The sequence below is a fragment of the Melanostigma gelatinosum genome (assembly GCF_949748355.1).
Source record: "Melanostigma gelatinosum genome assembly, chromosome: 11".
In the NCBI taxonomy this organism is placed as follows: domain Eukaryota; kingdom Metazoa; phylum Chordata; class Actinopteri; order Perciformes; family Zoarcidae; genus Melanostigma; species Melanostigma gelatinosum.
Genome location: NC_136644.1, coordinates 15795265 through 15822998, shown reverse-complemented (window position 1 = coordinate 15822998; position 27734 = coordinate 15795265). Strand labels below are relative to the sequence as shown.

At 44.6% G+C, this 27734-nt stretch overlaps 1 protein-coding gene across 5 annotated transcripts in view; it reads left to right on the top strand.

The window, feature by feature from the left end:
- The window catches only part of dlc1 (DLC1 Rho GTPase activating protein), an 80668-nt gene that overhangs the window by 31796 nt on the left and 21138 nt on the right, over positions 1–27734 (top strand). For 2 of the 5 annotated variants that reach the window (XM_079279496.1, XM_079279495.1), the window contains exon 1: positions 24032–24287. The exons of the other annotated variants lie outside the window; for them this stretch is intronic. In XM_079279496.1, coding sequence (XP_079135622.1) covers positions 24275–24287 — 13 coding nt within the window. In that variant the 5' untranslated portion in view covers positions 24032–24274. Of the gene's footprint in view, positions 1–24031; positions 24288–27734 lie in introns of those variants that run through there. 5 annotated transcript variants of the gene reach the window in all.

The following is a 27734-nucleotide window of genomic DNA, read 5'->3' as shown; positions in this document are numbered from 1 at the left end:
ATACAGCTGCTGCACCACCTCTGCCATCTGTGTTTAAATGCGTGTGTGTGAATGGGTGAATAATAACATGTAGTGTACAGCACTTTGGTCGGAAGACCAAAAAGGCGCTTTACAAATGCAAGTCTATTGCATGTATTCAGTTACTGAGATTTCCATTAACATTGATAAGAGGATTTTCTCTTGATATCAGCCGTTAATAAAAATCACTTTTGTCGAGACTCCCATCACCTAATATTTAGAAAAAATTTACTTTCTGCAATTTTTTTGTGAGCCTGAGCAAGTGGGCACAAACCTGAAGCAGTTCACTTTCTGTTCCTGCAGACATCCTAACAGTTCTATAAAGGGCTGTAAGTCCGGTTGGCCTCTACTGACAGGAAACAAGGCATTGTCTGCCTTGGTTGTTTGTGAAATTCAGCAACATGAGTTTCTCAATGCACTTATGAAGTTTTTGCAGGTATTTGTTGCAAAAGCGCAAAACCAAAATGCGTACTTGTTGAGCAATTTGTAAGAAAGTTGAAGACATATGTGCTAAGTCTTAGTGGACTCACAATTAAATGCCAAAATTAAAACTGAAATGGCACTTCACCACCATATCTGCATTACCACACTATGCCACTCCATTCAGCTTGGCAAGCACAGGTCGGTACCTTTTAAAGCACAAAATGACAACACAAGCACATGTAGACAAAAACCTGCCTTATACCAGATGAAATTAGGTGGTTTGGATGAAAATGACCCACAACCACCTGACATCCATAGAGCCTTGTGTACCCAGAATATGGATAAGTTCATGGACTGGTTTGGTCAAGATTTTTCAGCATATGGTAAGACATCACTGTCAAACCTTTACTGCATCTTAAAAAAGGTCATAAAATACTCTTTTGCCAAACATACTTAAATTGTAACTTTGTTTTTTTATTCAACCTGGACCCTTTTTTCCAAAACAAGCGCTTTTTGTGCCAGCTGGCCCCCGTAGGATTACTTAGCATCCCATTAGCGGCTGCCGTCTACAGCATTCTTCCTCAATAACAGACAATTTTCTGAAATTTTGTCAGTTAGGCACAGGTTGAAAAACACCGGTTACCCTTGAAGTACAATAACTAAAGAAACAGGTCTCTGCATTGATTTACGAAAATATATTTGCTTTTTCTTTGGCACTTACTTAAGTGCCAGTGTTTGAGTGTGAGTGTGTCCCCACTTGTGCATGACTGTGTTATTGTTAAGTGGCAACCATGCTTTTGTAGTGGGGCTTAAGTGTAGGCCGGTGGGAGGTCCATAGACATGTTCCGGTCTACTCAAGCCCTGCCTTCTGTTAAACCACACAGATGTCTTGGGCCTATTGTGGCCCTACAGGACTCTACAGGGACCCAGTGGGGCCATTTCACGCCTCAAGGATGGCCAAAGAGGAAGTCAGAACGGGCGCACCACTGTGACATCAGTGGAGATCTCTTTGAATGAAAACGCAACAAGCAACCATGTAACAAATTAGCTTCAACAAGATACTTTCACCCCAAGAATGAACCAAGCTATTAAAGTTGAATCAGGGATTTAGCTGGAAAACATGAGGAGCAACTGCAGAGCAACACAAATATGAAATGTTTACATCTTTGGTTGAATTAGTTCTGCATATTTAACGTGAACAATCATTTAAACTTTTGGGATCAAACTACATAGTATAAGACTCAGCTCTTTTTGTGTTACCTCCACTTTAAAGCGCCATGGCTGGCTTGCTTTGCTAATGAGCTGTTTGTTGGGTTGTGGCATGAGACATTTGTGGTGTTTGCAACAATTTAGTGCTCCCAACATATTTTTTAATCCTGGTTAGATCATTGTAAGTTCTCACAGCACATCTATGTCCCTTAAAAACATCTACATCATGATGTCAAAGCGAGAAGGTGAGACCACAACACTCCAGAAATCATTGAATCTTTTCCAGGCGTCTTTAATTTTCCCCATCAGATCTGTTTGGGATATTTTAATAATGTGGTGGTTCCATTGGCCGAATTTGACCATCTTAAGTCACTCATTCTGTAGAACAGCTTGTGACCAATTCTCTTGTTGCCGGCTTACGTTTCAGTGTGCCTTCTGAATGCCTTCACATTAAGGTTAAGCTGCTCTATGTGTGTGTCTATAAATAGCACCTCCTTATTATTTTATCAAGGGAGATGAACTGCTCCACTCTCTATTTCTGTGCCAGCATCCCATCCCAGCCACGAGGATGTGAAAAAGTAGGCCAAGAACACTGTTTCCTGTCATCTTTGTTTTTGCCTGAGATTTTATTCAAGCCTATGTGCGTCTCACGAGTGAAGCGCGCTACACTCTAACGACTAAAAGAGTCGTGAAAAGTGTTTGTGGGTGTGTGTGAGTGTGAATTATTCAGAGCATACCTAAAAGCATGCACAGACTCTTTTACTGTGTAAGCATGTGTATGTGTGCACTATAAGATTACAGTCAAGCTCGACTAGACATGACTATTGGTGATGTGCCAGGGACATTCTGTGTTTTCATTGACTACTTCATCATGTCTTTTCCTATCTCTGTATGCTTTTATATTTGCTTTGCATTTTTATCCAGCACTTGACTTCAAAAACATGTCAGTCAAAGGTTTGTCTTGTGGTTCCCTCAGGAAGGAAGAAATTCAAGACCTTATAAATACATAGCGTACATTTACAAAAAAATCAAAGGCATGGAAGTTAATTATTGACCTTGGGCCAAGTGTTTTAAATGACTGTACCAACCATAGACTGTGTGTTAGTAGTGGATGTAGTCACCGTGACATCACCATTGGTTTGTGGACTATGGTTTTGAAGCCTCGAGTTCAGCACAGGCATGCTCCAGGTCTGAAAAGGGCCACTTTTTTGGCCACTCTGTTGTCATCTCTTGACATGCAAGAGCAGAACGGGTTCATCATGTTCATCCGTCCATTTGGTTTACAGTTTAAGTTAATTATTTGACAAAACAATCCCAACTCAAGGTCCACTAAATAACTTTTTTTCCTGAGCTTGTATCTATTATATATTTGTTTATTATTATACATTGTAGACTAAATGTAGTACATCGTTTTTCCAATATGTATGTTTGAAATCTCTAATTTTTTACTTTACTTTTTAACTTTCACATGGAGTTCCCAAAGTGCCCCGAATAATTGTTGGTTATCCTCATTATGTTGACGTAAGATGACAGAAGAGGGTTGCACGCAATGACCATAAGTCACTTTATTTACAGAAGACAAAACATTGAATTTCAGAAAGACCACTGAGTTGTATTCTTCTTTTGGGTGTAAAGTTGTAAGGGTGTATATATCGAGAAGCATTGTCTTTTAAATAGACATCTTTCACTGTCTCTGGAACTCATTCCTATTTTCCAGTTCACTGTAGATCTTGATTTTGACCGTCCGCTTAAACGTTGCCGTTCTGAGGCAGATGTCTCCGCGCATTGTGAAACTTCCCTCCAGCAGGGCCCGGCTGCAAGGCATTCAGTTTTAAGGATTACAATTCTACAGTAGGTGTTTGCATAATTATTTGTTGTTGAATAAAAATAAATTCCACAAGGTTTAGTATGTTATGCATGTTTGTAATCCCTAGGGATTTGTGCAGGATAACCACTGCTCCACCTGGCTTGATCTTGTCTGAGGTGCTGGAAGTATCAAAGAGTTCAAACTGTGTACTCTGCATGGATCTAGGTGTGCGGATATCTCGTCTATCAATTTAATCCCTAAGAGTTGAAAAAAAACAATGAATATCTTAATCCCATAAATACATCAGCTATTTCTTGAGATGTTTGCACTCCAAATCTTTCTTCTGTCTTTTTAGGAACATGCGATTTGGGTCAGTAGATGAAAAGTATTGTGAGCAGTCTTTTGAGCGTTGTGTTTGTCAAAACATGGTCGGCACGTTTATTGTTGAATTCATCTTTTTTTAAACTGGTTTATACTTCAGCAAATATGTTTTCACCAGAATGCCATAATTAGTTTTGTTTCATTTTGTAACGCCAACATGTAAAGACTCACAGTTTGTGAGACTGAAGTTTAGCTCAGCCAGTGGATGAGTGATTTAAATGAGCTTTACTCTGTTTCATCTTCAGCAGAAATGAAATTAGATGTTACATTAACCACAGCTATATCAACATGACAAATAAGGCTAGATGACCCTTTGATGAATGATATACATAATACATCTCACTGTTTGTCAGTGTAATAAATGATCACATTATTGTTTCATTTATTGCAGAAACCACAGTATGGATATAGACCGTATATCATTTATACTCCAGTAAGTTTGTGTTAGTGAACCATATTGTAATTTTCCAGTTTATTCGATTTGGCGAGCTTATTCTGACTGACTGTTCTGCTGTCATATAGGTGACTGGCACTCACTTAACTTGGCATGTTGGTGTGTGAGGGTGAACACTCAAGATATTTATGATTGAATTAGAGTCCTCCAACACTGTTCCTGTTCATTGATTTAAAGCCCTCTTGTTTCTGCCCCTGTGCACTCACAAGGCTGCTTGTTTCGAAGACTTTGGAATGTTTTCCTAAACCCAGTGACTCCAGCAAGCTCACGCCAAACTTGTTTACTTTGCTTGCCCTACCACGCTCCCTCTCCTTCAGTATTTCCTCACTTCCTCTTTCATGAACTCACTGAATGCATCTTTTGACTCTCTAATCATGAGACCCCTCTCTGTTTTATCGATCATCCTACAATCTCCGATTTGTTCGGTCTTTAGTAAAAGTCTGAACCTTGAAGAGATGTTGGATCCAGTGAGCAGGTCAGGAGCTTGCTATATAATTGCCATGTCATCCATCTTTTGGCATGACACAGCAAATAACGATAATTTGCTTTTCTTCATAATTATTTTGATGTATTTTTTACTTTACTGGTTATAGAGAGAGCATATAAAAGCCAGCTCTGAGCCTTCAGTGTTATGTGCATGTAGCTGCAGCTGATTCGTGAGCACAATCCTAATCAGCCTGGTCTTTGATTTCTGAGTGTCTTTGCCCTATCATCGCTCAAGTGGGACGTCTACCACTTTTCAACAAGACCACAAGTAGCCCACTTGATGCACGCTCTTGACTTCTCATTGATCCATTTGCTGCCCATGTTTTTACTCTGCAGCTGGAAGGTAATGGGGTTATTCAGCACAGAACTTCCCTTCCCTCACAGAAGCATCCAGATATAACTGAGCAGGAACAACGAGACTGCTATTTCAAGTGCCCATTGACATTGTACGGAGATCAGGAGCAGGTCCTCGTAGAGCCGACACTCACAGAACTCCTGACTTGGCAAAGTGTTGAATTCCAAAAGTAGTGTGCACAAATATTTGCACACATTGTGGAATTCGCTCCTGGCTCGGCCCTCGAGAATGTCTGATTTCACACCGCAGTCTTTCAGGGCCATCTACTCCTACACCTCTCCTCCCTCCGTCAGCAGAAATTGTGTCAGGGCTGTAGTGAGCAGAGCTGCTTTGTTGGCAGAGACGGAGTCTTTATATCCTGTCACTGTGTGTGGTTGGCCTTTCCAGCTTTAATCAGTACTACTGATTGGTGGTGCTGTGTCAAAAGGATCAACTGCTCATGCATGATTTAGAAACATCTACAAACAATAAGTGCTTTTTCACAATAAAAGGATATAAAAGTACAATTGTGTCTTTACTCTACAAATACAGGGATTTTGTTACCAGCATATCAGTCAGTGGTGTCAGTTTCGACAGATGATGGTTTGATGGTGTGTAGTTCTTTGTTGTTTGACAATTGCTTGAGTCTGAACAAATATGAGATATAGGGAGGGAGGGAAAAAAACATGGAAATTACAAAAAAACAGTGAAGGATTTGCCTAAAAAAAGATTTGGTGTTCTGATAAAAAATTGTGTGCACACAATCGGCATGCATTCATGTGTATCTGGACCTTAACTGAAAATGCGAAGAACAAAAAACGGAATATGGCGAATATACACTCCAATTCCAAGATGAGGAATTAACTATAATGTAAAACCCTATGAATGTGTGACCATCCTCCATGCACATCCATCTATCCTCACCTGTGAGGGATGATGGAAGATGAGGGGTTGAAGACTTGTGATGTGAGAGGAAGATGATGACTCTTTACTGGTCATTAGTTGTAAATCAGCCACATTCCAGAAGAATCTCTTCCAGATGGGTTCTTACTACATGTTTTAGTGTCCCATTAAAATGGTCTCATCTCTGGTGACTTAACTGCCTCTTGGGGTTCCTGATCGCATGGTATGTTGTTTGTTTACTCTCCAGTGGGCCTTCATTTCCTGTGTGTCTGCTGCTTTTTGTGGCTCTAGCAGGTCTCAGTGGGTTAGCTATCTTTAATTTACTCAGTCAATCTGCAGGGGATTTTCAGCTAATCCTGTTGTTCTTGTTGGTATTTTTGAACCTTCCAATGCCGTTGATTGGGGGGCATTTTCTTACAGTTTTGTAGCAATGATTCATGATGGAGTCTTCTGCTTTGGCTGTTCACTGACTAATAATTCATGGGAATGACGCTGATCTTAAAATCACATCCAACATGCTAACGCACATTGAGGGCATCACCCAGATGCACTGATCACCGGGAAGAGGCAAAAAGAGACACAGTAGTTTTGGGGAGTTCTTTCTACTTTTCCAGAGTCAGAAACTGATAAAAGAAAACTCAGAACATACTTTCTTTCTGTATTTGGTGTAATCTGAAGTTTTTCTTAATTGTTGAGTGTCTTTTGGGGTTACAATAACATAATCACGATACCATAGGCATCCAGGAGGGTGTGTGCGTGTGTGTTTGCGTGTGTGTATCTCAATAGTTGTTGAGATATTTGGTCTAGAATCAAGCATTGGACAACTAGGGGACAGACTGTAATTGTGTTCCATAGAGCTTTGCCACTAGCCTGGCTAACTATGATAAACACGGGCTGTATCAAAATGGAAAAGGGACTGAAGTAAGGTGAGATATGAAGAGTAAGCAGATGTGCCAATTGGGAAGGGAAGTGATAACAGATGGATTTCCACAATCCAGAATGGCATTTAGCTAACATACCACCTCCACCTCATGTCTGACCGGGCTCTTATTTTGTCCATACTGGAAAGTGACTGGTATTTTTTATTTTTGAGGAGGTTGACTTTTTCCATCTCTTTCTACTTTCCATTCTACATTTTCATTGTGTTAGGGTGGACTTGAAGATCCCTGACAGTTGAGACACAGACACAGACAAAAGCAGCACTGCTAAGTGGACCATTTCCAGAGTGACCCCCTTAACCTACACTGTCCTCCAGGCATTTGTTAGATCTGATAAAGAATGTTGTAAATGTTATGGTTTTGGCTTCCATCTTAAAATGTAATGGTGGTACTTTGACGAAATCGTCATTGTCAATTACATGACATAGTTACCGAAATGTGAGCCATTCTGAGGATAGTCTGATCATCAGTAAATAAGAATTTGGTTAGAGGTCTGAAGCTGTGATCACCACCAAGAAAAATGCTTCTACTGTTCTGGTGAGCTTCAGATGGAGGAGTTATGGCTGGCTTCAGGCCCCTGCTGAGCCTTTTGAAAGCCTTTTCTCAAAGGAAAACTTTGTGTCAGGTCAACATTTTGATCAATGACTTCGATCAAATGGCATGAAGTTCACCCGGTGCTATATCAACTTTATAAAATCTGTTCACAACTTTTGAGCAATTTGAGATGTGTATTTACTATTTCATAGAGTCATAATATGAGATGCTGGTCTGGTGCTGACATGCCCAAACTTCCTTTTGTGTGTTGTTCCCTGCTCATCACCACTGAGACCTCCAAGGAGCTTAAACATACTCTCTCTTTAGACTGAGCGCCCACTTAATATCCCTTTCTCCCTCTGATCGAGGGGTGTTGCCTGTGACCTTTCACCTTGTAGTCACTTAGGGATCGTAACCCCTTTGCCACCATGAATGGATGAAAACAAGGCCACTGGCTGAGTGTTGTCACCCTCTGTGTCCAGGCCAACCTCCACTTTAACACCCTCCAGCTGGTAATAATATAAGCACTGGAGCGCTTAGCATTAGCATGTTGGATAAGTGGCACTTTGACAACTTAATGTCTTTATGTGTGTGTGGTTGAGGTGAGGGTCAGTGAACATAACATGTTCAGCATTTCTTCGACTAAATACCCTGACAGGCCACAAAGTTACCATCTGCTGACAATATTTTTCAGTCACCGGTTGTAAAACAAAGCAGCAGGTTCGTAATGTTCTGAACAAGGCATTTTGGGAATGTTATGAAAATGAGGGTTTGTTTGATTTTGCCTGAGGTGACGTCCAACCTCCAGTTTTTTCTAACAGAGATTCCTGTGTGTCTGTCCCTTTCATTTGAACATGAATCAATGGTAAACATGTTGTTTTTTTCTCTTTGCCTGTATTTCATCACGGTCAATACAGCTGTCATGTGACGGCTCTTACCAATATGCACGTGCTGAAATGTGAGCTAAAAATTCTATCTGAAGTCTCATGAGCACGACAGTTCTGAGGGTCGAGTTCAAAACCTACGGGTGAACAAAGCCAGGACACAGTCCACAGTAACCCAGCAGCTTCTTCTCTTTAATTGCTTTTCCCGTGGTTTCCCCATTGCCTTGTAGCCATTAGTACTAAAATCCATGAAGCAAAGGGAGGTTTTGTCTTGTTTTTTATGGTTCTTAAGGCCTGAAACATTTTCTTTCTTCAGAGAATGATATGGTTTGATCTCATGGTGGTCATACCGTCACAACACAAGTATAAGAAGGACTCTGAGAAAAGAAATCATTGTTTGTAAAAAAAAAAAGTGAACTCACAATAACATCATGTGATTTTGATATGAATGTGACATTTTTGCAGTTTAAATGAAGGAGTGTCAGCTTTTTCTTTTTGGTAATTTACAGTCACAGTTACTTCAGTCCAACGTTTATAGAATTTAAACCAATTTTTAGCCATGCTGGCGGTGTTGCTCCTAGGATGGCAAGGTTGGTCAGTAGGTTTATCCAGCACTTTGTTCCAGACTGAAATATCTCAATATTAATTGGATGGATGGCTATGAATTTGTGTACAACTTATCCTCTAAAATATTTCAACATCTACTTGATGGATTGTTATAATACCTGCTATACTGAAGACATTCCCATTAACCTCAGTTGTACTAAGTGTTTAGTGCCAAGTAGGAAGTGTTAACATGCTAACACACTGAAAATATATGATTAACATTGTAAAATGTATATCTGATTCATTATATCAATGTCAATGTCAATGTCAACATTGTTATTGTGAGCATACTGTTAGCATGATGATGTTAGCATTTAGCTGAAAGCATCACTGTGCCTAATTACAACCTCACAGAGCTGCTAGACTAGACGTAGAGTCTTTCGTCTTGTTGACTAAAGACTTGAGAATAAATGATGCCTTGTTGTCTGTAGACACAAATGTCTGACTGCCAACACTGATCCCTCAAATACCTCAAAATATCACATCTGCTACGAGGGGACTTTCACGTGATAGTGGTCTGGTCTATTGCTGTTCATCACATCTACTTCTTAACATTATATTTTATTATCATGCATGTTGATTTGAACCATACAACCTAGATAGTAACGTTACCCATAGTGTTTTCCTGCATTTATGATCATGTTTCTCCTGTTTTAAGTTTCCTATCCACTTCTATTTCTTCAGTCTTGGGAAGTTGGGAAGACTGGGTAAAAAGAGAAGGGTCAGCATGAGAGCCAGAATCCAATCTGTTGGGCATATGGAGGTTCTGTCACTGCTGCCAACCTGCAGCTGGACAGTATTAGTCCCCCTCGTTTCTCAGGAGTTGAGCTATCATCCCCCAGGGGCCGATGAGGAGAGGAGGGATGAGGGGGGGGAGTCACAGTACTGACTGCAGCTCCTGTTTGTTACCCAAAGTCCCCACCCTCAAACACGTCAGTGCTGTCCATTAGCTCCAAAAGTAAATAAACGAACTGTGTCCATGTGTAGGACATGGGTGAAAGAGTGGGTGAATGCGGGATCAGGGCATCAGGGCTCGTCCCAAAAGTGTTAAAGTGTGTTTAAGCGACAGGAGTAAATTAGATGCAGACATTTAAGATTATATACAATTATTATTGATGCTTACGAAGGAAACCTAAGGAATAAAACTGAAATTGAATAAAAATTCACATAACTAATAAATACCTCAAACAGAGTCATTTTGTCTGGCCATTAAAGTGCTTGACCCTGAGTACTAGTTATCATCAACGGGTCATAGTCCATTCATAACAAGTTTCTGTCCACTGCATACCTACAGGGATGCTGCCTTCTCCTTTCACAGCTAAACACATACACTGAACTTCCTTCTGTTTATTTTTATTTGGCTAAATACACCAGATTCCTTAGATTCCTGCGCAGTGGATTTGGGTCAGCTATGCATAAAGATAAACATTTACATTTTCCAACTGAAGTAAAGTCCTTCATAATCATATGAAAAACCTTCCTTGTTGGTCAGCTGCCTTAACAATGTGTCAAGCATGCAATTAAACGCATGTACCTATGTAGGTTAGCTCAGACATACACACAAAGAACTACCTATCCCTGAATCATCTTAATTCCTGCATATGCGAGGCATTTGTCTTTTGAGTGTCACATCAATCTCCAGTTAAGTAGGTCAAGGTTGTCACATGAGGAATGTCCACTGTCTGATGTCTGTATTCCGACCACAATTTGTTGGCCCTGAGCTGGAGGACGGAAAAGTGCTTGCAGACTAGTGTTTTACTTATAGGAAGAGGAGACCAGCAATCATTGGAAGTACACCAGCACTAGGTGTTTTTGTCAATATGCAATTGATTTTATGCTCTTGTCATATTGTTGGTTTCCATACATGGTTCATCTTTTCTTTATCGCATCTCTCTTTGATCTGCAGTAGCACTATCTCTTATCTTACCTTCTGAAAAAAACGACAGGAGACACAGGAGCTGGAAGAAATCACAAATTCAAACCTGCTCAATGCACTATTGCAAAGGAGCGTCTGGATCAGTGATAATCTCCCAACTGAAGCTGGTTTGTGTTTGTCATGACAGTCTAGATGTCTGCATGGTTTGTCACGTGGCTCGCTAGAGGTCAGGGTTCAAAGGGTGTCATGGGTCAGGGCAGGGAAGACTAAAGCATCAACTTCCTGCCTTACTTACTGGCTGATTCTGCAAAGAGGAAGAACGGACATATGGGACTTTGGAATTTGGTCTTCATTCCACATGTCTAGGACTCCATGACAAAAGTCAAAAACAGGAAAGAAAATAGAAAAGGAGAGATAATTCTACACTTTCTATTGTCAAGAAAGTTATTGGACACCTCAGTATGGACGTGCATATGCAGAACACACAGGCATATATTTCTAAGACAGCAAGATACCCCTCACACAAACGGATACAAAACAGACATGCAACCACAAATATACTCGTGCTTCAATTATTTCACCCTGATCCACCCACTCCCACCTTGTAACTCATGCATACGCAGTTAACCTTCCACAATATTGCTCCAGGGCTCGTCATCTCATTGGAACTTAAATCTAGCACCCAGGGCCCCATGATGCATTACTGCTGAAAGGAAGCTGGCATGAGTTTGACACCAATGCCAACTCTTCCAGCTGTATGCCAAGTCTGTCTTGGAAGAATCCTTCACCTTCCAAAATGACCATTTTTATATCAATTACTCAACCCGTGTTACCATGATGTCTTGATGTTTTTCTCTCATGCCTCCCTGTGAACGAAGAAACCAATAACGGACAAATGACTTGATGAATTTGAATAAATGGGGGGCGCTTTTAATAACGTCAAAACTGTATCATAAAATCGTACTTATTTAAAACACTTCTGCATAAACAATTTCACACTTGCGGAGCCACCTGCCTGTTTAAGCCTGTTTTAATGTAAATGCATGTGTTTGGGGAAGTACTGAGCGTACGATTGAATACATCAGACTTTGATTGTACTCCACGACTGTATGAGATTTTGTAAACTGATGTTTTGATATAGTTTTACTGTTGTTAAACTCGGCCTCCATTTACTTCAATTTATCAAGACGTTTCTAATTTTTGGGATTCTTTGTTCACCTTGGGGGCATGAGAGAAAAATAAAGTTTTCTTCAAGAAATCATGGTTACAAAGGGTGAGTAATTGGTATACAAATGGTTATTTTGGGGGTGAAGTATTATACGTATATAAGATTGAACAATTCATCATGATGTCAGACGATATCAACAGTTAAAACCATCTTAAGGACCACTGTCATTACATTTTTGGCCAAGAATGACTGTTTTATACGTGGTGTCACTTTAATCAGGCAAAATCTGCACTGGAGCCCATTGGGATATGTTGTGGCCATCAAAGCAGGCAAGATGCTGTTGATAACGTAATCTTACTTTAAAGTCCATCTAGTGGTTGCTTTGAAACCTTTGATTTTATCACATTATCTTCATCAGCAGATGGAGTTGTAGATGTTGAATTTTCATTTTTGCAATGGTAAAATATTTCATATTGAATCTCCAAGGCAAGAGAGGGAGCTTTAATATGAAAAGCACTTTGGTCTGTGGAAGTTTTTTGGGCTAAACTATAGTTTACAAGAAACAATGTGGTCTTATTTAAATGATAATTTAAAGTCATACAAAAAAACATCTTCTTTGAGTAATTTAATGCAGTTGATGAACCAATGTGTCTGGAAAATTGGAAACTGTGGAGCACAAACAGTGAGAATTTAACCTCACTTGGTTTAGAACAGGAATTCTGAAAATCTCCAACACAGTTTCAAATGTTGCTCTGTGCTCATTTCACAGCCATATGGTTGGCTCAAGTATTCAGTTGGTTTCCCAAGCAGACCTCCACCTCTTTTAATTCTTAGAAAATGTGGTCACACACACAGTAACTCTTTATGTGTTGAAATGGGATTGCTCCAGTGTTAAAGCTTGTAGAGAATAAATCAAACCAGCTTGGTTCATTCACTCTAGGCCAGTAACAACTGCACTTCACCACAAAATGTTGTTTTGGAGTCTGAGCAGTGGAATGGAAATTATCAGCCAGCGTTTGCAGAAAAAACACTGCAGTTGTTAAAAAATGCTTGAGTTGGAATTGGAGCTGCAGCGATAAATTGATTAATTGGCAACTATCACATTAATAGGCAACTATTTTGATAATTGGTTTGAGTAATTCTTTGATTCCAGCATCTAAAATGTGAATATTTGCTGGTTTCTTTAGCCCTCTGTGACAGTAAACTGAATATCTTTGAGTTGAGTACAAAATAAGACATTTGAGGACGTCATCTCGGGCTTTGGGAAAAACTGTTGGACCTTTTTCGACATTTTATAGACCAAACAGCTCATCAATTAATCAAGAAAATAATCAACAAATTAATAAAAAATCGAAATAATCATTAGTTACAGCACGAGTTTGAATGAAGGTTTCTACTTACCTGACAAGTAAAGCATCACTAATCTGCTTTCCCCATGCATGACTAATAAGAAAAATATGAGCAATAATTTGGAGCCGTGTGTTCTTTTTCCGTGCTTCTTTATCTCGATCAGGACATGAGAAAGCTGCTGATCAGTGGATTTCCTGGAGATCCAGAGCTTCCTTTGTGAACAATGTCTTCAAGATACGAGTGGCTTTGTTTTATAAAAGCCTATCTTGACAAACTTTAAATATAAAAGAACAAACATAGCTATTCTAACATACAATATTAATGTAATCAACTATGTTATATCTACCACTAGATATTTTATGTATATAGATAGTGGCATAGAGGGCTCTCGGCTTCCTGTTTGATCACTGATGTTAAAATGAACAGCGAGTATCATTGCAATGTTCTCTTTTTACTCTGTATGCAACAAACTGGTTGTGGTTGACGTACATTATATCAGGTACAGAATACCCCAGTCAATGTGTAGCGTAGAGTCACTAAAAGTGCCTATCCTTGCATGTGTGTGTGTGTGTGTGTGTGTGTATGTTAACTTACACAGTGTTTGCTTTACCCTTTACACATTTTAGTGTTGGCCAATAATTCGTTCTGCCATCGAATGAAAGCCAAGGTTGAACAGAAGCCACATATGGTAGTGCTTTACAAGGAAACAGTGATTGAACTCTTAGAACATCTCAGTCAGGCTCAAGGATTTACAGTCTGTGTAAAATAAATGTACATTTATAGCAGATTCTGGCCACTAATTAGTTCTAGTTTACAACTATATTTGAACTTGCTGTTTCTGATTTCATTGTGTATCCGAAATGCAATGGTATACAGTCAAACCTGACCCGTGTAGAGATGAATCTCCACTCTCCAGCCGACTTAAAGCTCAGACCGGTGCCTCAGACAGGACAACTGAGGAGACTGATCGGAGTAAACTCCAGAATAATTTGTCATAATATAATCAAAAACATATTCAAGCCTACCAGACCCTAAAAGTGGACTGGCACCAGCATGATTTGCTCCCAATTTATGAGAAATCAAATCAAATCAAAGAGAATATCTAACAATACATGTCATCGTCTTTACAGTTCTCACTTTAAAAAACTGATTTTCTCCTTATGACGCACCACGTGATCAGAGCTGATAGCGATTACACTGGGATCCATGCGGTGTCATACATATTGACATACAGGCCCAAGACCTGTGGGAATGCAATTGCACCTTACTCAACTCTATTAGACTGACTGTAGATTGGATCTGGTCTGCTGCATGTTCTGGGTTGAGGTTCAGATACAATGTACTGAATGGACCTGTAAAGACCTCTAAACTGGATTTGAGGAAGATTATTAGTTGCCAAGGTAACAGCTAATCGAGATCAAAATAAACATTAAACAATAAACGTTCAGGAGAAACCTTAAGCTAGAGAACTGGACATGCAGGAATATATTTTGCATTTGGCATGTAAGACCAACTTGCCAGTGTGATTCTCATAATTTCTCTTTCAGACATAAAGACTGATACTTTCAATGATGTTCTTTGGTGTTTTATAACTATTCCTTAAACCGAGCACCTAGTTTAGCTTCACTGAATGTGAAACTTGATACAGTTGACTTTGTTTAAATCGTGACATCTTGTGCAGACACACAGAAGAACCTAGAACCTAAAAGCCACTTTTTTCCCTGCACATTGCAAATATTCAGCAATGGTTCATGTTTTCTACCATAATCTAAATAAACTTGTACTGCTGGGGTCGACAAGTAAAAGTTAAATGTTTTTTTTTGTTTTTTAACCCCACCACCTGGATGAAAAAAACATAGTATACAATACCGGTCCATTGTTGTTGTAAGTGTGTGTGTCAGCCTCCTGCCTCTATTGTGATCGTGGTCAGTCCATCAAAGCCCGGAGTGGGTGTCGGCGAGGCATTTGGTCCCATGTCTGCTTCACACTTCCTTTGTTTGTGTGTGTGTTTGTGTGTGTGCTGGTCCAAGCCTCTGTCTCCCTGCACTTCCTCTTTGCCATTGTGTGTATGGAAGCATATGCTATCTCTCTCTCTCTCTCTCACTCTCTCTCTATCTCTGTCTCTCTCATATGAGTGTCTTATTGGGCTGATCCCCAAGACCATGGATGAGCTATTTCTGGATATTGCTGTTGTGAAAAGATTATTACCCCTCCTCTGTCTCTCTTTCTGTCTCTTTCTCTCTCTCTCTCACTCTCTCTCTCACTCTCTCTCTCTCTCTGTCTCTCTCTCTGGCCATATCCACACTAGTCCGTGTCTCGTTGGATGCAGAGTTGTCAAATAGAACCGATCTCCGTCCACACGGGAGTTTTCAGCATTATTGGAGCATCCACATGGCAGGCTTCGAAGGCGGACAGCACGTGACCATTAACGTACACCGGGCATGCGCATGATGGTGTAAACAGGAAGTGGATTGCTTGCTTAGTTTAAAAAAAATATGACAGAGTAATGAAGTAAGGGCTGATGAATGTAACGTTAGCTCCATTGGGGTATTCCTTCATGAGATACGGCATCAGGGGATAAGCTGGGTCACCCAGCGGAAAAAACAGGGACATCATCTTCGCCCTCTATCAATTCTTTAGGGCATTTGCTCCATCTTTTAGGGCACAACATCATGCAACAGGTCCGACTCGCTAGCTTCTAAGCAAATTTTAACATTACCGCCAAAGGGGAAATGCTAACAGCATTAGCATTAGCGAATATAATATATCTTCGTACATATTTTCATGCTCCATAAAGAAATACTTGCAGACAAAGGTCTCTCAAGGCTACCAAACAGAAGAAGTAAAACGAATCAGCGTCGATCACTCGTCTCTCACTAGTTTCCTCTGTGTTGTCTGTTTGTAGCTGTAGCTCTGAATAGCATTTATTGCTAACTGTAGCTTCAGACAGCCGCTCCGTGGGGGCTGATCGCCGATGGTCAAGCAGCTCGCTCATCGCTCGAAGAACAGCTCGCCTCCTCCGCATGTAGGCATTAGCAGCATTGTAAAATGACGTATTTAACTCCACAATAGCTGCTACTACAGACAACAAAGCAAGCAAGGCTTGCCATTCGTTATCCATGTTGAAATGAATCGCTGCTGGTCGCTGGCTGTTTGTTTTCTTCCGGGTACGGGTCACGTGATAGTGAGTGTGATGAATCAGGGACGGAGACGTCATGGCTGGTAATAACCAATCCAGTAGCGAGCACGGGTGTGGGCTCATTTTTTCTAACAGACATCAGTATCCGACGTCTACACTGAACCAAAACCCCGGAGTTTTCAAATACCTCGGCGGAGTTTTCAGGTTCCTCCATTAAGGCTGCTCCAAAACTCCGGCGTGGTGTGGCTGCTCAGTGTAAACGTAGGAAAACTGGACTAGTGTGGATATGGCCTCTGTCTCTGTCTCTCTCTCTCTGTGTCACACACACAGAGAGCAGTCAATTATTTTCTCAAACGGCATCAGTGAAAGGCAGAGGACACACGCCTGTCAGTGTTGGCATTTCAATCCAAATTTCAGGGACTGCAGCAGTACCTTGCCTCTGAATAAAACACAATTACTCTCATTAGATTATCACTCACTCAATTATAATCACAAATTGATAGAGTAGCATTGTAATGATCACATAAATGCCTCTTTCTTCCCTGTTTTTGATCACTTTATCTGTTATGGAAAGCATCTTTATGGCCTTGTTATCTGAAATATTCTCAACCCCCAAAAGAAAATGAGATTATAGCCATTCAAACGCTTACACACACACACACCTAACATGGCCATCCCTGTTTCAGGATGGCCGCTATGACCTTTGCAGACCCATCATTTGGTTATCTCTTTTGTGAGTCTTTGTTGACACGGCCTTGGGTGTTTGAGTGTGTTGGACTGACACGTCGATCTGCCGACCCTCACCTGGCCCCGCTGTTTGGCTTTGGGAATGGTAGAACACGGGAGCGTAAACCCCAAGGCATGCCCAGTGGAGGGCTCTTCGTAAGGGGGGGGGGGGATCTTTCATCTTTCTAACACTTTTCTGTTTCTTTGTCTTTTTTTAAATGTTACTGCTCTGTCTCATTTAAGTCTTAGATTTTTTTTTCATGCTCACTTCCTCTATTTTCCTCTTCCAGCCCCTCCCTGTGCGTCTCAGGGTCAGAGGTGACACTGTAATGTTTACAACCCAAAACAGTAGCTTCACCCAACAACCCAGCTGCAACAAGTTGATGGGCTATACAAGGTCAATTTTAGTGAAATCTAAATTTTTCCGTTTTTTTTTGTTTCAAATCAAAAGTGAAACAGTTTGAGACATGATTCAAATGTAATATGAATCTTGAGATAATCCACTGAATCTTCAATGATGTTTTTATTCTCTTTACAGAGAGAAGTTGCGTTTAATGCAGGCTTAATCTCTTGTGTCTGCCTGCTGTAACACTGATGCATCTCCTCATTTCCGCTCTTTTGTCCAAAGCCCTCATTATGCCCTTGTGTATTTGATCTGTATCTGAATCATCAGCCAAACAAGGGCCTGATGTGACAAGCTTTGATGACTGAAAATTGTAGACACTAAAGAGACGCACTTATTTGCCCCAGAGCAACTGGCAGCAGCAGCAGTCTGCTTGTCTGATATCTCACACTTTGCCACACACATTCTTTAACAATCGCTGGCATTATTGTGTGTTTATTACCACAAAACAACTTGAGCGTGCAAACCCTCTCAACCCTGCGCTGATTTTTTGACCCATCTCAGTCGAGGGTAGCTTTGGGTTGGGGTTTTAGGTGCGAGCCTCTGGGTGGTCGGGTTTTGTGACTCAGGGATTTGGCCTTGTTTGGTAATCTCTCTTCATCTCTCCTTCCTCTCTTTGCTTTCTCTCTCACTCCCTATCCTTCCCCTATCCCTCTCTCTGTTTCTCACACACAGACCATAATTATCTTTCTCCCTCTCTTCAGGTTACAGATTTAGGATAAACACCCTCAGTTTATGAGCTCATAAGATCACGTTTTCCATTGACGTATTATTTGACATACAACATAATGCTTATGCTTTAGTTTAGATGGATATACTGATGGGCAGCGAACCTCAATACATTTTGAGTACTGGCCAATGTGTCCACGGTATCACATCTTTAATACTTGACATGATCAACTGTCGAGTATCGAAAGTTGACATTGAATGCTTTTTCAGATTCATTGTATTGTTTACTTTCTCTTTCATGTTTCCTCATTTTAATCAGAAAAGTTATTTTTTAGACTGCCATACGTTTTTGTGAAGCTGCTTGTGTTAACCCTTGTGTTCTGTTGACATTGGCTTAACTTCTGTTTGGGTTCCCACGGACCCCAATGCTGTGTGTGTAGAAATAATAACTGCAAATTGTGCAAAATCAACCCATTTATTCCCTTCAAATATGGAGTTGACAAAATGCTGAAATCACCATGAAGCATTGTTATTCCAATAATAGAAATCCAAATGGACTTACTTGGAATTTGTGAGGTGTGGTGCTGAATAAAAAGGACTGTCAACACCAATTACAGATATAAGGCATATGAAACCCCATTGTATTTAACCAGCTTTTACAGTTGGGGCCTCTGGGCAAACATTTCAAATGATTCCCACCAGGGGGCACATTTATATAAAAGCCATGCTATAAAGACTTGTCATTTTGCTCACTTAGCTGGAAGGATCTCTTTTGGGTGAATCACTTGTGACTCCTCAGTCAGCTGGGACCGGTGCGCCAGCCAACAACAGACTTCACAGTTAGCCAGGATTTTCTGCATCATCCTCTTCCCCCTCACAGCCCAAGCTTTGGATTACATGCATTTTCCTGCAATATGGTGACACGTCTGGCTTTCCCTTTTTCAAACACCTGGTGTTACCATGGTAATAACACAGAGTTGACTGATTTCAAACGCTGACGTCGTTGAGGAGTTCTTGGAAAACTGTGGTGAACGGTTCCTGAGGATAGAGGAGAGGTGGACACAGGAAAACTGGACTGGCTGTTTTAAAACAGCCCAATTATAAATGAGTAATATGTTATCCACACATAGGCACACCACATTTAACTCTGGAAAAAATACATCTGCAAGGTTTTGACACTTTTCTAAATGAGGCATGGATTGTGAATTATACAGTTGCTTAAAACCACGATTTTTATTCTGGTGCGAAAAAAAAAAAGTTCAGATAGAAAAACTGTTTATATGAACTAGCCATGTACTCAGGGCAAATGTAGACTTATAATACATACTAATTATAGTGATTGTATTGACTGCCTTTGTAAATGCTTATCTGTCACGGGAGTTCACAGATAGGACCCAAACGCAAGACCACAGGAGACAGAAGTGAATGTTAAACAGGTTTTATTCATAGACAGGTGGGTGCAGGTGTGGAGCCCGTGGTCCGACACCCGAGTGGCAGATCGACGGTGTGAGTCCCGTGGCTCGACACCGGAGGCCTGGCAGCTTGACGGCGATTGTAGTCCGTTTAACCCCAGGCGGGTAGAGCGACAGAGTGTAATCCGTAGACCACAAGGAGAGCAGAGCGGCGGAGCGCAATCCACAGACACAAGCAGGGCAGAGCGGTGGAGTGTAATCCACAGGGTTTCAGCGGGTTGAAGACGGTACGACCTGACACTCCCAGACTGCAGGACCAGAGTTTATATAGTGGCAGGCTACTCATTAAGGGGCCCTGAGTCTGGTGTGTCAGGCTGCAGGAGGTGATCAGCTTGAGTGTCCTCAGCCGTGCACGATTAAGGGTGCGGCCCTGGGAGGTGTCTGAAGGCAGAGGACAAACAGAGCACATGGCACACCACAACAGACAGGGGAATCCTGGATCCTGACAGTACCCCCCCCTTAAGGCACGGATTCCAGACGTAACACAAGACCCAACACAGGGCGGGTGGAGGGGGTCCGGAGGAGGGATGTCCCCACAGCTATAAGGCCGACTAGGGTGGGCGGCGGGGGTCCGGAGGAGGGGTGACAGGATCTGACCCGCCACGGGGCCGCCGAAGAGCGTCGGCCCCCGGTGCTCCGGCGGACGGCCGGGAGGGCAGAAGGGCTCCGGACACGGGTGCTCCGGCGGACGGCCGGGAGGGCAGAAGGGCTCCGGCCACGGGTGCTCCGGCGGACGGCCGGGCGGGTGGAAGGGCTCCGGCCCCGGGTGCTCCGGCGGACGGCCGGGCGGGCGGAAGGGCTCTGGAGAATAGAATGCTGGTGCCGCAGTGGCAGGTACTGGAGGCCTCCGCTGCTCCGCGACGGCAGCGGGCACTGGAGGTCGCTGCTGCTCAGAGACGGCAGCGGGCACTGGAGGTCGCTGCCGCTCAGCGACGGCAACTGGAGCTGGAGGTTGCTGCCGCTCAGGGACGGCAACTGGAGGTCGTTGCGCCTCTGGGACGGCGGCCGGGTCTGGGAGAGCCTGCGGCACGGAGGCGGCGGCGGCCAGGTCCGGGGATAGCTGCGGCGCTGAGGCGGCGACAGGAACTGGAGTGGACTGCGGTGCTGAGGCGGCAGGACCTGGAGCGGGCTGCGGCGCTGAGGCGGCAGGAACTGAAGCGGGCTGCGGCGTAGAGGCGGCAGCAGCAGGAACTGGCGTAGAGGCGGCAGCGGGAGGAACTGGAGCTGGCGCTGCGGCGGCAGGAACTGGAGCGGACTGCGGCGTAGAGGCGGCAGCAACTGGAGCTGGCGCTGCGGCGGCAGGAACTGGAGCTGCGGTGGCAGGAACTGGAGCTGGCGCTGCGGCGGCAGGAACTGGAGCTGGCGCTGCGGCGGCAGGAACTGGAGCTGGCGCTGCGGCGGCAGGAACTGGCGCTGCGGCGGCAGGAACTGGAGCTGCGGCGGCAGGAACCGGAGCGGCGGCGGCCGGAACCGGAGCTGCGGCGGCCGGAACCGGAGCTGCGGCGGCAGGAACTGGAGCTGCGGCGGCAGGACCTGGAGCTGCGGCGGCAGGACCAGCGAGCGGCTCTGGCTCCGCGGCCGCGAGGTCCGGGGATAGCTGCGGCTCCGAGACCACAGCTGGGACTGGAGGTCGCTGCTGCTCCGGGACGGCAGCGGCAGGACCTGGAGGTCGCTGCTGCTCCGAGACGGCAGCGGCGGGACCTGGAGGTTGCTGCTGCTCCGGGATGACAGCGGCGGGAACTGGAGGTCGCTGCTGCTCCGGGATGACAGCGGCGGGAACTGGAGGTCGCTGCTGCTCTGGGATGACAGCGGCGGGAACTGGAGGTTGCTGCTGCTCCGGGATGACAGCGGCGGGAACTGGAGGTCGCTGCTGCTCCGGGACGGCAGCGGCGGGAACTGGCGGTCGCTGCTCTGGGATGGCAGCGGCGGGAGCTGGAGGTCGCTGCTGATCTGGGACGGCAGCGGCGGGAACTGGAGGTCGCTGCTGCACTGGGATGACAGCGGCGGGAACTGGAGGTTGCTGCTGCTCCGGGATGACAGCGGCGGGAACTGGAGGTCGCTGCTGCTCCGGGACGGCAGCGGCGGGAACTGGCGGTCGCTGCTCTGGGACGGCAGCGGCGGGAGCTGGAGGTCGCTGCTGCACTGCGACGGCAGCGGCGGGACCTGGAGGTTGCTGCTGCTCCGGGACGGCAGCGGCGGGAACTGGGGGTCGCTGCTGCACTGCGACGGCGGCGGCCGGGACTGGAGGTCGCTGCTGCACTGCGACGGCGGCGGCCGGGACTGGAGGTCGCTGCTGCACTGCGACGGCGGCGGCCGGGACTGGCGAAAGCTGTGCCGCAGAGGCGGTAGGAACCGGAGCTGGCTGTGGTGAAGAGGTGACAGGAACAGGAGCTGGCTGCCATGCAGTCTGACTACGGGGAGCCGGAGTCGACCGGGCCACTGAGTGTTCCGCTACCCTTGCATGGCTCAGTCTCCGGCTGAGAAGGCGCTTGACCCTATACTCAGAGTTCCCCAGAGGGTCAAAAACTCTCATCAGAGCAGTCACAAAGTCCACATAACCCACAGTCTTAGGCTGGTCGCTGCTCACTGTGTACATGGCCCAGTCCAAAGCCCTTCCCCGCAGTAAGCAGACCACGTAAGACACCTTGGACCCGTCTGAGGCGAAAGTCAGGGGCTGTCGGTCAAACACCCGTTGGCATAGCAACAGGAAGCCTTGACACTTCCCCAGTGTTCCATCATAGGGACTCGGAGCCGGCACGGGGGATTCCCAGACCGGCGGAGCGAGGACAGGCGGGAATAGTGCGGGTGCTGGAACTGGTGGAGACTTGACTGTCCGGGCTAGTTCCTGCCCGCACCAGCCAACCCGAGAAACCTCCGCAGCGAAACGTCTCATCTTCTCCAGGGAACGTCTCGTCTCCTCCAGCAGCCTGGTAGTGCTGTACAGCGCAGCTGCTCCTGTGGTTGCTGGGTCCCCCTCAGAGACCTCAGCTTCCATGGATTGCAGGGCTTGACGCATCTCCATGAGCCTCTGCTGGTGTGCCTCCAGCTGCGTGCTATATCCGGCCAGCGTAGCTGCTCCTGTGGTTGCTGGGTCCATTATGGTCAGGTCGTTCTGTCACGGGAGTTCACAGATAGGACCCAAACGCAAGACCACAGGAGACAGAAGTGAATGTTAAACAGGTTTTATTCATAGACAGGTGGGTGCAGGTGTGGAGCCCGTGGTCCGACACCCGAGTGGCAGATCGACGGTGTGAGTCCCGTGGCTCGACACCGGAGGCCTGGCAGCTTGACGGCGATTGTAGTCCGTTTAACCCCAGGCGGGTAGAGCGACAGAGTGTAATCCGTAGACCACAAGGAGAGCAGAGCGGCGGAGCGCAATCCACAGACACAAGCAGGGCAGAGCGGTGGAGTGTAATCCACAGGGTTTCAGCGGGTTGAAGACGGTACGACCTGACACTCCCAGACTGCAGGACCAGAGTTTATATAGTGGCAGGCTACTCATTAAGGGGCCCTGAGTCTGGTGTGTCAGGCTGCAGGAGGTGATCAGCTTGAGTGTCCTCAGCCGTGCACGATTAAGGGTGCGGCCCTGGGAGGTGTCTGAAGGCAGAGGACAAACAGAGCACATGGCACACCACAACAGACAGGGGAATCCTGGATCCTGACATTATCAAGTGTAGTGCTATCAGAGTTTACATCATCAAGGCCTCCTAAAACCTGGAGCCAGGACTGAATGTGTTGTTGTTGTTTCGTCAACCTGTGCGTGGTGTGCGTGCGTCCTGCGCGCCATGGAGAGGGGCAGGACCACGGGCATTACCATACATGCAACAGTTCCCTTTTCGATTTAAGATGGGTAACGTTTGGTTGGCATATTTATTTAAGAACTAGTCAAATCAGTTCATTAGATTAGTAACATACAAAATAATGAGAAGAAGATCGACATAATAGTTAATGGATGAAGTGCAGGCCAAAAGAGACGACATGGTGTCATGATAAAGTGCGCTTTGTCACACTGTTATGACATGATATTGTAATCGTTATAAACTAATTTCCCTACACACAATGATCTGTTGGGGTTGTCCCGAGTGGATCCGTGTGTCTCCAGCTCCTTATCAGGTGGACAGCCGCGGGGAGCGGGTGGGGGTGGAGCCACTGCGGAGTTGCCCATTCCCAAAGCTTGAATCACACTACTCTCCATTCACATTCCGGACGAGGACAGCTTCATTCAGGGACTCGCCGTGTTGGAAGGTTTTGGAAGAATTGTGGAATTCTGTGTATATTGCAGCCAAATCAAATTACAAACATGGATTTACTGTCCCGCAGTCAGAGGACATTTGCACCCGACTGTATAGTTTGAGTTGGCTTTGCGCTGGATCTATCATGCGGGCTTCGTCCTAACAGTGGCGCAGAGCTGACTGTGGACAGTCGGAGCCTGTCGGGGCGCAGCCGGGAGTTCGGTTTTACGCTGAAAGCTGGTCGCGACCTAGACATTACAAAATGATACTAACACGTAAGTCAATTTCATGATTTACCTTAAATAAATTATTTGTTGTTGTTTTCTATTTAAAGTTAAAGCCACATTCAAACGGGTTCCTGTTTAATCCAGGATATGTAGACTATAGCGCACTGGTTTTGGTAATCATGAGTCTACAGTTGCTTATTTTTAGTTACTTTTAATGTTCAAGCCACTGAAGTTTTGCTTGAATTTAATCCTCAAGTAAAACAGTATTTAAGTCGTCTTTACGGCGCAGCGCTGCGGGCTGTCAGATAAGAAATCTCACCGCTTTGCGCATAACTCCGCGTCTCCAATGTCCTCACTACAAAGACAACGGCGTCTTTTACATATTTTCCAGTGCAACCCACGACCCTGAGAGGTTCCTTTCTTGAAGAAAAAATATGTTGTCGAAAATATCCCTTCTTACGCACACAGCGCAGGGGATCTTCCAGACAACTGGTTGGGTTGACGCAATGAAACCTTGATCCGTGGGGAAACAGGGTTGTGAACTGGAATGTGTCTCCAAAGATTATCAAAAGTTATGGTAGCCTACCAGTCCGCGACACTTCTGCCATGTCAGTGCCTCCAGTTGGTGTCTGCCCGTGCCTTTTGCCTGACTGCCGACCTTTTGCTAGGGGGATCTGAGGTGGATGTGTTGTGTAAAATCCCGTTTTCGGCCCTGTGCTGGCATGATTGACTTGATTTGTGGGCTTTGGCGCTTCCTCACAGTTGTTTTTAACTGTGTTCCAACACATGGCTCCTTATCAACTTTCTGAGGCCTGGAACAGATATGAGCACAGTTGAGCCATATAACCATTAAATTAGGAACATGCTCAAAGACACTCAGACACCCAGCCACGATGATGAGAAGTGGATGAACACTACCTCCAGGACCTGCTAATGTAGAGACTGTATAACACTGACACAATACTTATAGACGCAACAGAAGGAGTAGTCCAGTTACAGAAATAGGAGCCACTTTTTTATATCTGTTTATTTCTGTCAATCAGGGATGGGACTATGGGTTTAGTCAATAGTTTTGGTAGGTTTTGTTGGGGGAGAGCAAACGAAGGAAACACACTTCACTGCACTCTATGTGAAACAGGAAGTGAGCTGGGGCCTTATCTGAAAGATTTACATCCAGCTGGCGCACTGTTTCTTCGTGTCCTGTGAGAAGACAAATATGGTCATCATGCTGTAACCGTCCGTCTGCTGAGGGTACCAGGCTGTCCTGGGATCTGATTGTGAATGGATAGCTATCAACGGGGGGAAGGCAGGGAGGCTGTCATCTGGTTGTGGAAATGTTTTGAGGCTGGTCACCTGATCCACGGCTAGGGCCCTCTGTGTGAGCATAAATCTGTCATCGGGGAGCACAGCGGACTGTGGGGTTAGCTCTGCGATGATCCATCTGGGCCAGCTGTGTTTGCATGCATATGTGTCCATGCATCCGTGCCTGTCCCCGTAACTGGAATGGACTATTGGTGGTAACCTCATTATTCTTTTGTGCATGTGTGTGTGTGTGTCAGCGGGACATAGCTTGAGGCCAGCCAGATGGCAATAGTCCTGGCATCGTCTCACTTAGCTAACAGCCAGACCTTCTCAGCGAACACCAGCTGTCTCAACCGTGGAATCACAAAACATGATACTCATCAGAAAGAAAATCTGTTATCGCCCATCTTTGCATTCCAGTAGAGTACTGGAGGGATTTTACATTGGTCACGTTATAAAAAGCTGTTGTCTCCAGTTGTCCTTGTGCTATTATACAGATCCAAGCTGTTAAGGACATTGCGATCGTACATGAAATAGTCCGACAAAGTGTCAGATCATGACTCAATCAGAAAGATGTTCTTCAAGTTCATGGAGACATCCTTGTCCCTGTTGAGGTAAAAGACAAACATTGGCAGCATCCAGGCTCCTGGCTTTGCTTGTTGTAGATTACAGTTGAGCCAAAGAGTCTAGCCTAGTTTATCACATCACCTGTCTAGACCCACTTTGCAGCTCCCTCAGAAATGAGCCACACAGACCTGGAGTTGATAAGAACCCTCTGCCTGCCTTTTGGTTTGGTTTACAGTCGGCCCTTTGAGACCCAGCGATGATCGGGTAATTCCAGATAAGCCACCTCAATTCACAACAGTTGTTAGTCGTGCATTCTTCTTAATCTGCCAACTTCAAAGCCCCAGCAGTGATAACTGTATTCAGGCTCTTGACCTCCAGTTTGACATTTCAGTAGCATAGCCTTTGGAGGTGGGGGAGCAGCATCCTTTGCTTGCTACTGACAAAGTCCCACTGGAGCTGAGCGTTCAGGCTCAGCCAAACAAGACCCCACTGCCTCCAATGGAGGGAAACTTTGGCCGCCAATTGTGAGAATTTCCTGCAACAGGAAAGGAGAGAAGAGAAGGGGCGAGCAGAATTGAAATAAGTAGGGAGTGCAGAGGAGATGAGGGTGCGAGCAGGGAAAAAGGAAAGCAAAGACTATGATGGATCATTTTAGAAGTAGATACAGCTTGGCAGTGAGTGACGCTTAACCCCGACTGGCAGCTCACCAGCCTTGGCCAAATACCAGAAGAAAAGCCACTTGTGACCAACATGAAATCTCTATTTGCATGGGTTTCGCTCTTATCCATTTCATGTTATCTGCTGATAATCGCTCTTTGTTTCCCACTGAGGAGTGTGTCTCACTGTGTTGTTTTCACTAAATCACAGCAGCCAGAACTTTTGCGTGGCTCTTTTTCACCCCAACTGAGGGGATTCGTCTGCATTTAAGTCCACAGAATTAAAATGTGTCCAAATTATTAGAGATTGTAACAACTATTCAATGAAACTTGTTCGTATGAGGCCAGTTTAGTTCAAGCCACATATCCATCTGTCTGTCTGTCCCACCTGACGGACATGTTTCAGACATCCTGTGTGGCCTCCCTCAGCAGCCCCAAAAGTTCTGGTCTGTGCTCAGATTCACATATTAACCAATCCAGCTGTTTGGTTTGTCTGTCTGTCTGTCTGCAAGCCAACCAAGCCGCAACTAGAGCTGGTGATTAGATGACCAAACAGGAGAAAGATTTGGTGTAGCAGAAGGTTAACTTTTGCAGTCAGGAAGTGACATGTTGCTGATACCTTATGTTGCTCCTATAGCTCCTATAGCCTGAAGTCACTGGAGTCAAAATGACAAAAGGCTCAAAGTTCTCACGGACTGCTGCATGTATTGGGGAACAACTACTTTTATCTCAACTTTATATCAACGAAATTCCGTTTGGTAGGCCTCAGCCAGCCAGCAGCACCACTTTTTTCGGAACTGTATTGCTTCTAAATTTGGACCTGGTCTGACTCCTTTCACATTTGTAATCTGTTGTACTTCAGCCCACTTGGCCCAAATATCCCCATCATTATCAAGGTAGTGTACTTTGGTGTTCTATTTGAGGATAACTCAGTGATGTGTGATGTTAAGTGCTTACTGTAAGACACACA